At 34.8% G+C, this 18163-nt stretch overlaps 1 protein-coding gene across 1 annotated transcript; it reads right to left on the bottom strand.

Moving 5' to 3' along the window:
* Window positions 1-2930: 2930 nt before the first annotated feature.
* On the bottom strand, window positions 2931-3841 carry LOC132171371 (germin-like protein subfamily 1 member 13). Its single transcript, XM_059582667.1, has 2 exons — window positions 3684-3841; window positions 2931-3588 (listed from the first exon to the last, which is right to left on the bottom strand). Exons 1-2 carry the CDS (start codon window positions 3808-3810, stop codon window positions 3053-3055), a joined length of 663 nt encoding a protein of 220 aa, XP_059438650.1. The 5' UTR covers window positions 3811-3841; the 3' UTR covers window positions 2931-3052.
* Window positions 3842-18163: the final 14322 nt, after the last annotated feature.

Raw genomic sequence — 18163 nt, 5'->3', positions numbered from 1 at the left:
TTATGTGAGGAAATAAATGTAGCCGTAGGGGAAAATAGCTAGGCTTTGAAATATATATATATATATATATATATATATATATATATATATATAGTTCTTGTCCAATTAGAAAAAGGAAAGGTATATTTCATTTTAATCGGATAAAATTATTAAAAATACAAATATTTTTCACATGTTCAAAAGTAGATATGAAATAAATTTCCATCCTATTTCTTTTTAGAGTACTGCTATTTATTTAGTAGGATCATTTATAATTATTATATAATTAAATTATATGGAAGTAAAAATTAATCTTTGAATATATTAATTCAAAAACTAATTTTTATTTGCACATCATTTAATTACTGACACATCTACTTTTGAACGGAACAGGATCCTCTCTGCTTCAAAGTGAAGGAACAAAAATACGCATCTACTATAACTGACTGGATATTCTTTGTTATGCAAATAGAGAAAAATATAGAAAATAAAATGCTCCTAAAGTATGTTACAATGTTACTTTCCTTAAGAAAATATTTGCCTCCACCAAAATTGGTATGCAACAGGGGTTATAGCAAATTTTTCTCTAGGATACAATGGAGCCCAGGAACCTCTGTGCAGATTTTCTATTCCAATCAGAGATAAAAAGAAATAATTATTTTAAATTTCAAAAATCAGATAAGGATATAAAGAGAATTGTATATTATCAAAGATTAATCAATTATCTCTTAAAACAGATCAGATAATTTCAAATTTCGAAATTAAACTGCTGTTTTGAATTTCGAAAATAAACTGCTATTAAACTGCTGTAAACCGGTAATCCAATTGGTACTTAAATTTGCCTGTTAGATTAAATAATTATCCTTATTATTTAATCTCAATCGTTAGATCAACAGTCCAGTAGATCCAACCACTGGATCTACTTAAGAAGCATACTACGGTTTAGATCAAACCACTAGATCAAATGATCTTGACCGTCCAAAAATAAATGGTCATGATCAGATCGCTCCGATGCTTCGTGCCAAGTGCACCATCAAGGCGCCACTAGCGCCCTATAGCCCACACCAAGCGCGCGTGCGTCTAGTGCTTGGTACTATACTATAACATGTATTAGGGTGTACCCTAGCATAGTTCATTTAATAACTTAAATTTGTTGGACTTTATAAATGCCAACAAAATCTTCACTCTTTTCAATGTGGGACAACTTTCATTCAATGCTCTTTAAAACCTTCCATTTAAAATATTCTCAAGACACAAAATAATATATATATATATATACACACACGTATTGAAAATATTTCAACATTCTTCAATTCAAATGAAATGGAGAGAATCCTAATTCCTCATGTTGTACTGTTGCTATGACAAATTATCTTATCCAACCCATTTTTTTAAAAAAATTGTAAAATTAGTCTTTATAATTTATTTAATTTATAATTAATTCCCTCTTATATCAAAATAAACTTAGATTTCCTAGGTATGGCAAAAGAACATTAGCTCATGTTTAGGGTTTAGACTGTGAATATGTGATAAAACCTGTTTCTTCTTCCTTTTTTTTTTTTAAGCAAAACATATTTCTTTTTCTTTTTTTGCTTTTTTTTCTGAGTAAATCCTATTTGTACATGCTTTGCAACGTAAGTCGCTTCTAACCATGTGTTTTGAAACATTCCCATAGAATCTTCTATTCTCTTTTTCATTCGGATCAAGAGTGGAAATGATCCTCCCTTGTAACATTTTCCCGCATTTGATTCGACAAAAAAAAAAAAGAAAAAAGAAGGGAAATGATCCTCCCTTGTAACCTTTTCCCGCATTTGATTCGGAAAAAAAAAAAAGTATAGAAATGCTTCCCTTTATGATAAAGTCCATTTGTATTATATATTTGAAAAGATACAAATATGGGCTAGTTTGGTAAAATTTTAAGAAGTATTTTTGAGTTTTGAAAATGGTAAAAATTGAAAATTAATTTGATGGAGGTCACATTTGAAAAAAGTTGAAAATTGGTTTGGTAAAATTTTGGAAGTATTTTGTTGAGAAATGTTTTTATAAAAATTTCAAAAAGTGTTGCAACACAGCGGCGACACCGAGCAACCCTAGCAATGGCACACGATTCAAAGAATAGCTCGTCCCCAAGTCTCGTTCTAAGTTAGTTCGAACACGCCACTATAGAAATTCTTGGTTTCGACATATATAACCCTATGCTCGCTCAAACTGCTTATGGTTCACTTCGAACACCGACTTAAAAATTACATCAAATGAAGGATCCGATTGTGTGCTTGGAGACCAAAGTTTTTCAAGTCTATAAAAGGCTTCTCCATGCACGTCCATAGACACACCTTTAGGCCATAGAGCTTTGTGCTAAGAAAGGTTTTATTGTTCCTAAAGCATTCATCTCTTAGAGAGATTTTTGTTGAACCACACAACCATGTTTTTCAGATAAAACCTTCAACCACCGGTGTTTCGGGATTGTAAGAGGAAGCTCGAAAGAAACAATTGTACCCAAAGGTTCTGGAGCTACTATATACGGTAAATTTTTGTTAGTACATCCTAATAATAATTGAATTCTTTTATATTGGATGAGTTTTGGGGTTTGACTGCTCTGAAATAGTTTTACTTTTGAAAAGTTCTTTTTTACAAAGGTTTTTACCTTGTCACCAAATGCTTGTGTTGATTATTTTATTGAGCTCATAAATATTTGGTAATTGATTGTGTGATGATTAAAGTTTTAAATTCCACGTTATTTTGTAAACATCTATTCAACTACCCTTCTAGGTGTTGATTGGAGTAATTGGGCTAATGTTCATGATTGATCTCATTTTTCTAGGGCATCCATGTACGATGTACCTTATAAACAAGCATTTTGGTAATTTAGTCCATTCATTTTGAGAGAGAGAGAGAGAGAGAGGCGGGGCATGGAGAGAGAGAGAGATATTATATTATACCTCAACTCCAGCTAGAAAGAGTTACATATATATGCAACCATTTATTTTATTATCGATCATTATGATGGAATGAGTTAAACATGGTTGAATGACAAAGGTCTCAGCCGTTTCATAAGTTTTTTCTAGTTGACCCATCAGAATGTTTTCTGAAGATATTCAATAATCTTCTGGTCAAGTTGGAAGGCCTTGGCGAGAACATCAGGGTTGATAGGAGGGTTGGATCCAAAAACAGCGTTTGCTATCGTGATAACACCAGCATTTTGGCTGCTTAGACCAGAAAAGGCTATAGCATTGGTGTGTCCCGTGTTGAATTGAAAGTGAATGAGACCAATTGGGAACACAAAGACATCTCCCTTGTTTAGAACTTTGGAGAAAAGACGATTTTCCGGGTTAGATGTGACAAAACCAACGTACAGAGAGCCCTCTAGGACAACTAGAATCTCAGTGCCACGGGGGTGAATGTGGGGAGGATTTTCTCCATATGGTGCAAAGTCAATGCGAGCCAACGATATGCCTAGAGTGTTAAGGCCTCGTATTTGGTCCACATTCACAGTAGTAACATTCGACCCAACTGGATTTTCTGTATTTCCAGGATTTTGAAGCCCTTCGAAGAAGAAATCGTTTGCCTCGGCAAGCTTAAAATCCTTGCAGAATTTCCCATTCACGAATACTGCAAGAAGTTAAGAAATCTTTGTTAGTATATATATGTCGAAAGCTTGATAAATAAATAAATAAATAACTAAATGCTAGTGTATATATATATACCGGCAGATTTGGGGTCATCAATTGCAACACAAATGTCCTGAAGTGGGCTGGGATCCTCGGCAGAGACAAGAGAGGATGTCAGTGACAAGAGAGCAACAATTGCAAGGAAATGGACTCCTTTCATCATATCTAAGCTGTGCTTAACTTCTGTTCTATAATGTTGCTTTGGTGATGGGTGAGAAACCTTCTATGGTAAACATTCTATTTATAGACAACAGCTGCTGAACTCGTCAATGGTTGTGTCAAAGTAAACACACGAAGTCTTCAGTGGTTATGGATTTAATAACACAAGTACGAAGTTCTTCAACAACTACTGCATAATGTTAACCTCGTTAGGTTTCTTCTTCTCATGTTCCTTTTTTTTTTTTTCCTTCTTCTCACGCTTACCTCTAGAAATTCTTGACAAGTGCTGATTTTTTGATTGGGCCATGGCACTTTCAATATTGCCATAACATATTTGTGAAAGTGCTTTGGTCAATCAACAGAGGAAGCTCTCAAATCTAGATTGCTGAAGATGCAATAACATTTTCTTTTTTTATGAAAAACTTTCTTTTAAGAGAACGGAAGCATTCAACTTTCTTTTAATCTTTTCTTTTTCTTTTCACCTAATACAATATTTGTCTTTGAGTGCATCTTCCTTTCACGGAAGTTGATGTCTAAAGCTATGTTAGGTAAAAATTTATTGCGTTAAAGTGATTGGTCTCCCAATGGAAAACCACAAAAAAAATAAATTAAATAAATAAAAACTTTGAAAAGTTCTAGCACTACAAAAAACTTAATTTTTACTGACTACCCATTAGTGATATGTTAAAGGCCTTAACACGTCACTAAAGTTTAGTAACATGTCAGTAGCGACATGTGTGACAGGTCAAAAATCAGGGTGTCACTACCGAGACTTTAGTGACGTGCCGAAAATTGACACATCATCAATTGATAACGTATCAATTTTCAACACGGCACATCACTATAGTAATATTCAACATAATAGAGTGACTTCTGCATTACAGTAAAAAATTATTGCTTTAGGGTGTGATAGGTCTCCCAATGGAGACTTTGAAAAGTTCAAGTCTCCTTGCATTACGGTAATAAAGCCTTGAGAAGGAGTCAATATTTCTTGCGCTACAACATTATCGCATGGACTAATGGAAGTAATAAAAAGACTTAATTGGTACATACACTAGTGGAAATTACTGTAATTTCCTTCCAATCCAATCAAAATATGTCCATTAAGTCCCTAAGAGATAGTTCAATCGGTTGTAGATCACGCCTCATAAAGCGGAGGTCACTAGTTCGAATCCTCCCTCCCCTTCCCTTTGTATGGACATGTCAAAAAAAAAAAATATGTCAATTAATTCCTTGTATCTAAGCAACTTTTCTTGTAAGAATTTGAAATTTAGAATGCTTGGATTACAACAAATATGTGGAGTAATTCTTATACATATATATCGTTTACGTGTTCTATCCAGAAATTGATTTGTTATTATTTTTTAATTTTTCTTTGGTTGAAAAATCGCACAGATAATATGTTTTTTCCTTTCTGTCATGCACCAAAATCTAATCAAGAAGCTATATATGATCATGGTATTCATGGGAACCTTGGTTCTCTCATGAGTCTCCACACTTGGATATATAAATCATTTTTTTTATTCTTTTCTTTTCGCTATCTTTTAGTTCTAATAAAGGGTGCAGATCGATATAAACCCCTTAAAATCAAGGTGATTACCAACGTGAGAAAGAAGAAGAGGAAAAAGGAAATTAAAAATAATAAAATAATAAAATAATAAAAAATAGAAAATAAAAAGATGAAAATGAGTTGTACCAAAAAGTTGAGAGTTGTTGATTTTTTTTTTTTTAATTTTTTTTTTTTCTCTCTCTCTCTGGGGGAGACGAGAGTTGTCGAGGGCCTGTAGGTGACAGTGACTATTAATCCTAATTTTAGGTTGTAGTCTTGTATCTTATTGAAGCCAACATATCATCGATCCCCAAATCGGATGATTCTTTGATTCCTTATTTAACAAACAACCATAACTACTAAGTATACCCAACTAGACTTCTTCATTTGTTTCAGATTACATTTTTTGTACTTTTTCTTTTATATTTTACATAATTTCTATCTTTAATTTATTCTCGTCTTTTTCTTACTGTTTGTTTGATTATGAGATACTTTACACTAACCAGTCATTAGGCAAATTGTACCAAAGCTAGTTAGGGCAAATGAGCAGCTTTGAATTACATTTGCAGCTAGGGATTTTTGGGAATGCGTATGTTTTAAAATTTTTAGTGTTAAAGCATATTTTCAGACTAGCGACGGGCCACCTACAAAATAAGTTAGAAAGCTACTTGAAACTACCAGTCTCGAGGTTGTGGAGCCTTCAATACTTAAGTCAATAAAGACTTCTTTGAGGGAAGGCTAAATAGAGAATGTGGGAGAGGAGAGAAAGATGTGCCTAGTAATAAGGACCATTGTCTTCATTTATAGGGCCTTTAATATGGTAAGTGGACATGGTAAAGCAACGGCCAAAGGTAAAGGGACCAACATGGAATGTGGCATATACTAATGAATTGTTGTCCCTCAATGGAATAATCCCTTGGATTCTTGCCACTTGGCAAGCTTGTAGTCCTCCAATTATTTTTATGTAGAGGTTACTTGAATAGGCTTAGGGTAATTATTTAGTGTATCACCAGTTTCCACCCCTTTCCCCCAGTACCCATTGTTAAGTGCTAAAATATTCATATTTTAGCCCTTAACTTATATTTGTTAAGTCCTTAATTTTGTTAGTTTGTGCTATTTTAGTTCTTTTATGTGTTTTCTATGTTTTTGTAGGCTTTTGGAAGAAAAGAAAGCAATTTTGGAAGTCTCGGGCTTAAAGGACAAAAATTGAGAAAAAGCTAAAAGATTTGAGTCAAGCAAAAGGTTCTGATAGTGCGATCGATCGCAGGGTTACTGCGCTCAAGCGCACTACTAGAGGGGTCCAAGCCAAGACAAGTGCAGCCTTGCGCTCGTGCGCACAAGAAGCAGGCTCGGTCGCATTTGCGATCGAGTGCCCAACACAGGAGATCGATCGCAGTCTTGCGATCGATCACACACGAGCTGCGAACGAGCACACCCGTGCGTGAGGTACAGGCAACAGCGCCCTATTCCGAAAAGTCCTCTTTTTCCCTCCTTCAAAATCCTAGGCGAACTAAAACGCAAGAGCTACGATTTTTAGGGTTTCTAGAGTGTTCCTAAGGCCTATAAATAGACTCTTAAGCCTTTAGAATAGACACACAATTTGAAGGAGAAGAATTTGAACACTTCAAGTTCAAGTTTTCGGGTTTATTCTTTTCCTCTTTATTTTATTTTATAAAGATGTGTAACATCAAACTCATGTGTAACTAAACTACTTAGTAGGACTAGATTGAAGCCCTAATTATGTTTATTTAATATTTCAATATTGGCGCATTTGTGATAATCATATTGTGATGCTTAACTTGATTAATTCCTGTTTTACTGAATTCCTCATATGTGTGTGATTAGCCATTATATGCATGTGGTATGTATTAGTTAATTAAGTCAGTTTGGATGATCAAGTCATGGGCTTAATAGAGTGACAAAAGAATTCCTCACGGGTTCATGGGTTAATCAACATGAAAAACCGGGAGTATACACCCATGCCCTAAGTTCCGTGTGTTTGTCGATTTCTATAGATTTATGTTTTCTTAAAAAACAACTTAGTATACACCCATGCTAAATCCTTTAAGAAAGAAAAGAGTTAGAGTATACATTCATGCTTAATTCATTGCTTAGGGAAATCTATAGCATAAAGAGTATACACTCATACCCTTAGGTTGGCAAACATTAGGTATTCATAATATGATTAAAGTATTGGCATATTGTTATATTATTTGAGCATGATTAGTGGTGGATATCTAAGCCCTTTCTTAATCTTTTATCTTTATTTATTTTTATAATATCAATTGAGTGACAAAGTTGATATTTTAATCAATTCTAAACGAAATCAACAATCTCCGTGGGAACGATCTCATACTTGCTGCACTATACTACTGTTTTGATCTTGTGCACTTGCGAGTTAAAACATACCAATTATTATCTATTAATTTAGGTAGTATTTGGCACAACGCCCACCCCCGAGCTCATGTGCCAGTAGTTGTTCAATAGTGCATCATTAGCAACATGGGCCACCCAATGTTAGACTAGGTCCGACTACTAGTGAATGAACGATATGCGTATGATATCCAGGGCACTGATATAGTTTCCTACTTCGAAAAAGGGATAGCGCCAACCCTACCATAAATGGGTTAAAGGCTTGGATATACCATATAAAGGATAACTATGATTTACTATATATACCAATATAACATGATTTCTCTAGATCAAAATATCGGTAGTTGCTACTAGAATTATGGTCGTACTTCTTTAAAATAAATTACATTGCATAATAACGAAGACAATACATGGTATATTTGTGAAAACTCATGTTTATTATTCCAAGATATAAAATGTCACTTATAGGCTTATTGTATACTCAACTAGTACTATTTGCTTATTAAGTCATGGACTTACACAGTTCTTTGCGATTTAATACGCTGCTTGTGTATATAGTAAGAAAGTTCGCTAAGGTGAAGACGCCAAGCGAATGTCTCGCATTTCCAAGTCTAGTTAATTACTTGGAATATTGTTGGAAGCTCTATGATGTGGTCTTTTTAGAACAAAATACATCAATAATAAATTGCCACTCGCAATAGTATGAATCCTTGTAGGATATGGGTATATTAAGAGTATCGAACCTCAAGGACTGCGTAGGAATTGTTATCAAGTTTTCAAGATCAAAAGTAACTTAAGAAAAGAGTTGCTGATTTGGTTTTCTAGACTAGAGTGCAAAAAATTAAATGCAAGAGAGAGAGAGAGAGAGAGTAGGGTATTGACTTCACCGCTATCCGTACATCGATGGTTAACCATATTTAATCAAATAAATTCATTCTATGCATGATAATAAAAAAGAAATTATCGTATTAAGGAACAAATTTAATCCATCTTCGGTTGGCATGTACCGTCCACCTAACCACTAAGATGCGGTATAACTCGTCTTCCGTAGGTATGGATTATATAATTCCTTAATAAGATACACACAATCAAAGGATTAGTATAACCCATCTTCGGTTAGCATAGACCATCTACCTAAATTACACTAAACTAGGGTGTAGTACGATCCTTCTTCCTTAGGTATGACATATTTAACCCACTTGATCATATGTCATTTAAACCCGTTGTATAATCATCATCCCCATAATCATAGAAAATAAGAATGATTTGAGTTCAATAAAAGTAAAAGACTTTTTAAGGCAAGATAAGAATTTCACCAATATTGATTTTGAAATTAAGAACAATTGCATTTAAACATGAAGAATAATATCAAAAAGTAGCAATCCTCTAGATTATAAAACCAACATGTATAAACTAAAAATCTCTAAATTAAGATACAATGAAACTATTGTGCTTGGATATGGGTAAACATCAATACCCCACAAGGGGTTTTAGCCGCTCATGACGTTGCTGAGATGGCCTCTTGCCATGATCTACTTCTCTTCAACTCTTCAAGCCTCCAATAAGTATTTACTGATTTTTTGCTCTAGGTAGCAGTGTGTTTTTCTTCAATGGTTAGAGGTCTATTTATAGGGAGTAGAAGAACCCTAAAAACCCTAGGAAAACCGTAGATCAGTCTCTCAGTCCAAGTGGGAGACTGAAAACCTACTCCAAGGTAGAAAAGGACTTCTCTCGAATTCTGGAAGCCGTGTGCGCTCAAGCCCAAGAGGAGTGCACTTGAGAGCATGTGTGCTTGAGCTTAGTGTTGTGGGCACTCGAGCGCAGATGCACTCGATCCCTTCTGCATGCGCGCTCGAACGCAGGTGCGCTCAAGCTTAGCTGAGGTGGGCTTGATCCCAGGTCTCCAAAATGCATCCAAAGTGTGCTTTTTGCCCAATTTTCAATGGAGTTTCTTGCATCTTTCATTAAAAACCTTGAAACATAAAAACAAAAAAAAAAAATCAAACAAATAACAACGCTAAGAAATTAACATATGCGAGTTTAAAGGGCTTGAATGTGCAATATTCAGCACTTATCACTCTGAGTTTGTAATTGATGGTACTTGTAGATAGTCATGATTATAGAAATCTCACACTATGTATTTTGCTTTCCACTTATTTTACTTTGTTACGTTTAATAGGTAATACCACCAATTAGTTACTAGTTAATTGGCCATGAGGTATTGTCAGTAACCTTTCCAAGATGAATTGAATTAATCGGTTCAAATTTTGGGGGTGTTATATGCATTTAGGAGTGAGACCTTTACTGCAATCAAAATTCTCGATGTGTTGAGTGATCACATGTAGCACTGTGGGAACATTAATATGAAGAAGGAATAAAATTCATTTATTTAAAGATGATTAGATTTTTCCCGTGAAATAGATTTAATGGAATAATTATTCACAGTCTCTTGTCATTGCATTGATAAGAGTTACTAAAATATTTATGTACATGGTGAAATGAGATTTCACATGTACGAGAATAATTATGTGACTAAATTGGGTATTCAAGGATAAGATGTAATGAATCTAAGAGTAATAGTTTATTATGACTTTATTTAAGGGAATAATTGATTAAATCAAAAATATAAACTAGAATGCAATTACAATTATTTAATAGAATCAATTGTAATTAAATAATAACTTGTGACAGGTCATAAGATGATAAGTCTTACAAGCTTATTTGAAGCTAGTTTTTATTTTTCTCTTCGAGTCCCTTTTCAAGCTGATGTAATTGATAATGGTGACATGCTTTTATTTATTCATTTGGGTTGTATGTTTTATTTTTAAAATATAGGCTAGTGTCAGACACTAGTAGAACCGTGTAAGAGAGAATAAAATCCAGCCCATTCCATAGCTAAAAGAGCCGCATGAACTATGGATAAAACCCTAACCTTATGCATGTAGCTAAGTGACAAGGGGCTATCTCAAGCACATTCCCCTAACTATGTATGTAGCTAGGGTTTTATCTCTAACTCCTAACCACATTCCCCACTATTTGGAGACAAGTTTTATGCCTCTTCTCCAAGCAGTCTCAAGCGTACAAATAGACGTTTCTGTAAGGCATAAGATGCACTCAGTCATTCACTCTCTTGGTCATCTTCAATCATTGAGGGGAGCTCCAGAAATTCCCTAAACAGCTGTCTTCTTTAGAGAATAAAACAAAAATTGCCCATAGCCAAGGAGTGGCTGAAAATTCAAGGGGCTCTTTTCTTGTTTTAATTTTTTGTAGCATGATGAACCTATATTTTCTTGATGTGATCCATGGGATTACTTTATTGTGCGTATGATGTACAAGATCCCAACACGTGGGAGAAAGAAATTATGTCTTCGTACCCCTTTTATGCGAGATACTCTTTTCCCAATAAGATAGCATAGATTTCAATATGGTGTTAATTGAGTAATGATATAAGTAGGATTAGAGTCATCTCAAATGTGATGTGGCATTTAAAATCACCAACAGATCCAAATTCAATAATGATCATCTCAAATTCAATTGTGATTTTAAATGTCACATCGTATTTGGGATGACTTTAAGAAAACTCTAGTCCTACTAATATCATTACTCGTGTGAATTTCCTTGTAAGTTGCACTATTGATCACGAGAGTGTATAGTTTTCATGTGAAAAAGATCTGATCATAATAGTGATTTTGATTTGTTTTCTTTATAAAGATGATTGTGATCCGATACCCTAATTGCTTTCCATGTAGAGGTTGATTGAGTCGGTTGCACCTATAATTTATATCCCCAACAATTTTGATTTTTGGTTAGACAATCCCCTATAGGACACTAGATATATTTCTAAATGTTGCTTGAAGGCACTACAAAAAAACCATTTTTTTATGACAGGCATTTTCTGACGTGTTCTAGTGTCCGACACGTCAGAAAATTTTTTTGACGGGTCGTTTCTAACGCGTGTCGATTGTCAGAAACATAAATGTTAGGAAAAAAAAAATTCCTGACGTGTGAGTGAGTAAAACGTCAGAATTTTCTGACGTTTTACCCACTCACACGTCAGGAATTTTTTCTGACGTTGCATTTATGCCACGTTAGAAAAATTCTGACGGTGCAGTTGGACACCTCAGCATAATTTCTGACGTGGCATTTCTGCCACGTCAGAAAATTAGGTCTTTTTTTTTTTCCTGCTTTCCCTGATTGCTATCCCTGTTTCCAGATTGTTTTTTCTCACTGTTATGTTGTGTTCCAACATAACAGAGAAAACAATCTGGAAACACAACATTACAGTGTACAAATTTTTCTCTCACTGTTATTTTCTCTCAATGTGTACAGATTTTTCAGATTAATTCCAGATTATTTGAAACATTTGCAAATATTCTGGAATAATCAACAAACAATCAAACTAGAATAATCAAAAAATCTGGAACACATAATCTGAAACATTTCCAATTTGGAACACATTTGAAATAATCAGGAACACACTTGATTATTTTCAAATAATCTGGATTGTTTCCAGATTATTTTTTCCAACAAACAATTTTTTTGTTCCAACATCGTTTTCTTGTACAAATTGAATTGGCAATTTCCAATTTCTTTCTTGAGTTCAATTTATTCCAGAATTCAATATATACAGTTTATACAATTCAATTTACTCCAGATTTCCCTACTTGAATTCAATTTAATTTGTACAAAAAAAATCAATTTTCTCATGTCATCTTTCCTAAGGATGTACTAGGGACAAAAACAAATGGCATGATAAAATTAACCATTATAACATGTCCAAAAATTCAGTTACATATAATAGAATTCGACATTCAAATCTATCAACTCCTCAGAAATAAATAGAGACATGCATGGAATAACTGATAGGTCATTGAGTCAATTCAATATGTCAAACCAAAATCGAAAACAAAATCAAAATCAAAATCATATCAAATCAAATCAAACCAAACTAATACGTCCTATGTCCAACCATACTTGGCAACAACATCCATGACCTCCTCATACCGCTATTTCCAAAGGTTTCCCAGATAGCTTGATGTATACTGACAACAACATCCACAAGCTTCTTCACAATCTGCGGTAAGAAATAAATTCAAAGAAAGATGTTACTCTACAAATAGAAAGAACTACTCTACTCTACTCTATCCTATGTAAGACAATACTGAATAAAGTATAAACTTCCTCCATGACCTAGCTTAATAAATCAGATTCAAGAATGTATAACTTCTTAAACTTGACATACTAAATGGCCATATATATTCTTCTTATATTCCAATCCACCTATATAATTTTTGACCACTTATAAAGCAACAGTGAGGAACTCATAATTCAGACAACACATACAAATCATTAAAGTAAACAATAACATTCGATCGGAATCGTAAAATGCAGGCAATACATACGTAAGCGGTTGACAAACCCGAAAACCCTTAGTCTAACCAAAACTAGCGATTTACCATGAACGAAATATTAAACCTCAAACTTGACATAGTTACAAGAGACCCAACCTATATATTAAACCTCAAACTTGACATAGTTACAAGAGACCCAACCTATATATTAAACCTCAAACTTGACATGGTTACAAGAGACCTAACCTATATATTAAACCTTAAACGAAGTATGACTAAACATCCATTTAATGCAACTTACTATTTATCATATAGATATAATTATATCTATCACAAACATGCAGTCAATACGTCAATCATATACAAACAATAACTATTGTGAGCAAATATTGTTTTGTTTCACACAACTAAACAATAACAAAATATATAATATGTTTACCAACTACGAACTCACATACAAGGCTCAATCTAGGTCGATAGCTTCCTCATTCAACAACTTTTCCGCAATACCTGGAGATTATAAAACAATCAATCAAGAAGCAATAAGTGTCTTTCTTATCAGGAAGCAATAAGTACACTTATAAATCATCATCAATGCAATATCTATATATATATCTTCCGACTGGAAAATAAGTTCCTTCTAAAATTAGACACAAACACAATGCTAACGTTTAGTAGTAGAAATAATAACAAACATTATCGAGGTCGCTATCAACACTAATAGCATAAAAAACAAAAACTAATTCCAACATAATGTATCACCAAACCAATGAAGAACAAAACATTTTGCAACGTCATAAAATTCATACATACATATATATACTCAATAAAACCCAAAGCAAAAAAAACAAATTGCATTACCTGGTTCACTCCCCACTAACGATTTCACCACCAAACGGGCTGGAGATTCTTTTTCTGTTACATCTTTAACTCAAGTCGTATCGGATGAGGACCTTGACTGCAACATGTGCTCGAGTTGACGAAAACGTGCCTCGTACAAAGTGGTCATACTAGCCCGGGTCTCAGCTAGCCACACAGCAACCTATTGATCAACCTCCACTCGCTGTGCATCTAACAGCGCAGCTATCTCCGCCCTGTGCCTCTCCCGTTCAGCTTGCTGCGCCATTGCCTACTCTCGCTGTGTCTCTAGCAGCGCATCCATCTCCTGCTTGTGCTTCTCCCGCTCAGCTTGTAGTGCAGTTTCTATCATTTCTGGGACACCAGAGCTCCCGGGAGGTTGTGAGCGTGGCGCGACTGGTCTATAGTAGGAGTGGATCCTACCGCGCACAGGTAGTATACCTGCTCCAACCTGGCGAACCCGACCTGCGTACTCCAGCTTATTGCCCATCCCCTGTGCGTACGCATCGTCGGGCGCCTACAGTACAGTGCCCTCGGTGACAGATTGTGTAGCAGCCGGATCAGTGGGAAGCAACTCCTTTATCCTCTCCTGTAAAGTACACATTAACAAAAGCAATTATAAATATTAAATTAAATTACAAAGAAATATACATTAACCAAAACATATCGGTTATTAGTAGCGTACACATCTTTCCTTGACCAAGTCATTTGGATATCTGCCAGTCTTCTTCACGTGTGTGTTGATGTAAGACTGCGCTCGTGTTGGCGGAATCCTGGTATTTATGAACTGCATACACAAATAAAACGTAAAAAATTAAAACATAAACACAATCAACATAAGTCATACATATATCTGATCAAAAAACATACTTCTTCATGTGTAGCCCTGGCATAGCTCTTTGATTCGGTGCAGTGAGGCTCCTTGTTCTTCGACCGGATTCCTTTCATATATGCAGCATATTCCTACACAATTAACATTGTTAATATTTTAGGCTAACACATTCATTTTAATAAAACTAAACAAAACTCACTAAAATGTGACTTACTTGATTATCTGTCGTACACCATTTCTCCAATAATATATCCACGTCCTCTCTATTGTACGTGGATAATTGTCCTCCTTCCCTAGCCTTCACTGTCGCCGGAGTATCGTCCGATGTGATGTGAAGACTATGCTTCAAGTCATACCTCCAAGTCGTATGCTTATTTCGCATATCAAGGAAAGCGTCCCGTTTTATGGCCGCGATATCGCAGTCAGGTGGGATATAGAAGTGCTTCTGCATATATTCATTAACAATATTGTCCATCTATTTGAGATAAATATATGAATATATAAATCATTATCATAAATACAATAATTAATTGTCTTATAACATACCATCAATGCATCCCAAATATCTTCCTTCTTACGCTCTGATACCTTCTTCCACTCGTCGCTAATCCGTACATAAGTACTGCTCCTGACGAACACTCCGGTCATCCGTCTAAATTTGAAAGCACTTTGTCCCACAGGCTGCCACGCAGGGTTATACTCGCACACGATCCTCTGGCCATCCAGGATCTCCCACAGGTTGTGGCATGACTTGACACTTAATATATGGTAGTGGGTGATGCCATCTTGATCTACACCTAATACATTAAGAATTTGAACAAGTTAGTTACTTAATTAAACTAACCACATATTAAAATTAAATAAAATACATATTCCGATATTTTAACACATGTACTTACTTATCGTCCGAACCTCATCCACCGCCAACGGGCGTGTAGCGGCATCATCGGAACGCGTGTCATGCGCGACACCATCCTCATCACCCTCAGTGCTATCCGGGGGCTGTGTCTCATCACTATCATCCACATGTACTCCGCTACTGGGGTATGGGTGCCGCTGGAAATGGCCATGGGAAACGATCCCCATATCGCTCATCGTCGTGAAGTCAAGCGTGAACGGTGTGGATGTGCCTGGCTCTGCAACATCAGAACGCTGAGGATCTACATGAATGTCATCACCACATCCCACGTCCCACCCTGCATCGGTGCGCTCTTCCAAATGATGTGGAAGTACCGGTCTATACCCTTCTGGCTCCATATTAGCCCGGGGGGACGAATGTAAATCATGGGCGGCGGATGTCAACCGTACGGTTGGTTGCCGCTGTGCTTTTCTCTTTCCCCTATAACTCATGTCTCCCTGCAAAATACGTTGCGAAACGAATTAGTCTTTAAAATAATTAAATAGGTACAAATATATGTAAAGTAATCACACTTTTAAAATTTTAAACATATACTAGTTACTCAATTAATTATATATCGTTTCCACAAACTACATATAAATTTTATGGCTAACCTAAAAAGCAATTATAAATTAATATAAACATTTCATTTAAAAGATAAACATGTTTCCAAGCTTAATTAAGCAATGTTGGAATAATAGGAAAATGCTAATTAAATAAGCTTAAGGTTATTTAATAGTGGTCGTCATTATGTCGTTTCCTTTGTGTTTCAATAAGACTTGAAGTCTCCTAAGGTTAAACAAAGGTAGATTATATATGTCTAGTTCCATAAGAATATAATTGTTTGTGTGAAGCGTATTTACTTGTGGTTTTTATTATTAAACAAATTATAACTGAAAATGTTTTTTCGATTCTGAAATGTTTGATTAGTATCTGGCCATGTAAAATCTCTACCCTCTATTCTGCTTTTTTCAACCTATGTTTACTAAATGATAAAAGTTAAAAAAAAAAAATAATATTCTATTCTTTGATTAATATATATAATTTCAAATCACTCCCCCCCTCCCCCCCAAATTGTGTCTACTTGGTAAAAGTTATTATTATTTTTTTCCCCTTACATAATTGGAGCCTATATTTTGAAACCCTCAAAATATAGAGATCTTAAATATATAAATCCGGGGTGGGTTCAATCTTATAGGAAAAAATGAATTCAATAATTTTAGGATTAATCCTACAATACTTATCAAAAGCAGAAACAATCTCTAAGAAAAATAAAACAGGAAAAACTATTGGAGTGTTATTTCAATTACCTTTAGCAATGAGATAAATCTATTAGTTGTGGTCTTTGATATTATGGATGTAATTCTTTTTCTTTTTCTTTTTTTCTGCATTTTGTGAGGCTTGCTTTGTATTTGGTGTTGACTGACCAAAATTTATTTTATTGTTTATGATTGATAGATGATAGGACTGGCTCCTAACTTCTAATTTATCTATTTAGTCCATACATGTATACATGGACAGTTTTCTTCCTTGGTGTTGTGTGAGCTCTAGTACACATGGATGCTTGACTAAGATATCTCATGCATATATAGTTGATACGTTGATTAAACCATTTGACCATGTAGTGATAGAGCTCCAGTGGAAAAAGATGTCATGAGTTTTCGTACGTTGTTTTTTTTCCTTCAATTAGGTAGATAACCGCGGCATATTCTTGCAATTGATGGCAATCGTGAAGTCGAGAGCTTTGGCTTTTGAGCATAAACTAATAACTCTTTCTAAGTCCTATTTGTGGTCCATCTTTTCAAATCAAAATCTAAAGTCACTGATTTAAGCTAAGATGTATAGTTTCCTCAACAACAAAAAAAGGCACTAATTGATAGATCCTCAATTAGGTTGTCACAAGAATTACTATCACCGTCAATGCATGGAATATTGATTTTCATGAGGTATATTACTCATAGACCCCCTTAAAAGTAATTTTTAATACTGTATTTGGAAAGTTATGAATTCTTGATATCAATGTTCATTTAGGCTGAAACCTTATCCTTATGAATTGATCTCATAGGTTTATCTCCTTTCCTTTAACTTGCATCTTTCTTTTATAACATTAATACTCGGAATTTATGGGCAGGGAGTATATATACGGCCATATATATATATATAGCAGGGAGTACTAGTAATTAACGAGAGAGTAAGCTATATATATTCAAAAACGAAATTAATTCATATATATGGAGTGAAGCTAGCATTATATTAATCCTCATGTAAATATATATATCAAATTCAAAATATTATACGAGATTAGCACAAACATCACCCAACCTAGCATGCAAACACCAAATCCAAACCAAACAAATAAATAAGTACAAGGATGAATGTACATATATATATATACCTGTGAGGAGCTCGTGTAGGAGCTAAAAATGGAGGTAGCTAGAGAGGACGACGGGCAGCGGGTTCAGAAAATGCGCTGCGGGCGTTTTTTTGTAACAATGC

The sequence above is a fragment of the Corylus avellana genome, chromosome 1, assembly GCF_965113065.1.
Source record: "Corylus avellana chromosome 1, dhCorAvel1.hap1.2, whole genome shotgun sequence".
Classification (NCBI taxonomy): domain Eukaryota; kingdom Viridiplantae; phylum Streptophyta; class Magnoliopsida; order Fagales; family Betulaceae; genus Corylus; species Corylus avellana.
Note: the sequence above shows the minus strand (reverse complement) of the source record. Positions and strands in the feature narration are given on the sequence as shown.

What these genes read in the sequence shown, in the direction of transcription:
- LOC132171371 (XM_059582667.1), bottom strand. Translation starts at nt 3,810, where the DNA reads ATGATGAAAGGAGTCCATTTCCTTGCAATTGTTGCTCTCTTGTCACTG. An exon ending in TGATGACCCCAAATCTGCCG is followed by an intron (nt 3,589 to 3,683) that starts GTATATATATAT and finishes AACTTCTTGCAG; the next exon opens with TATTCGTGAATGGGAAATTC.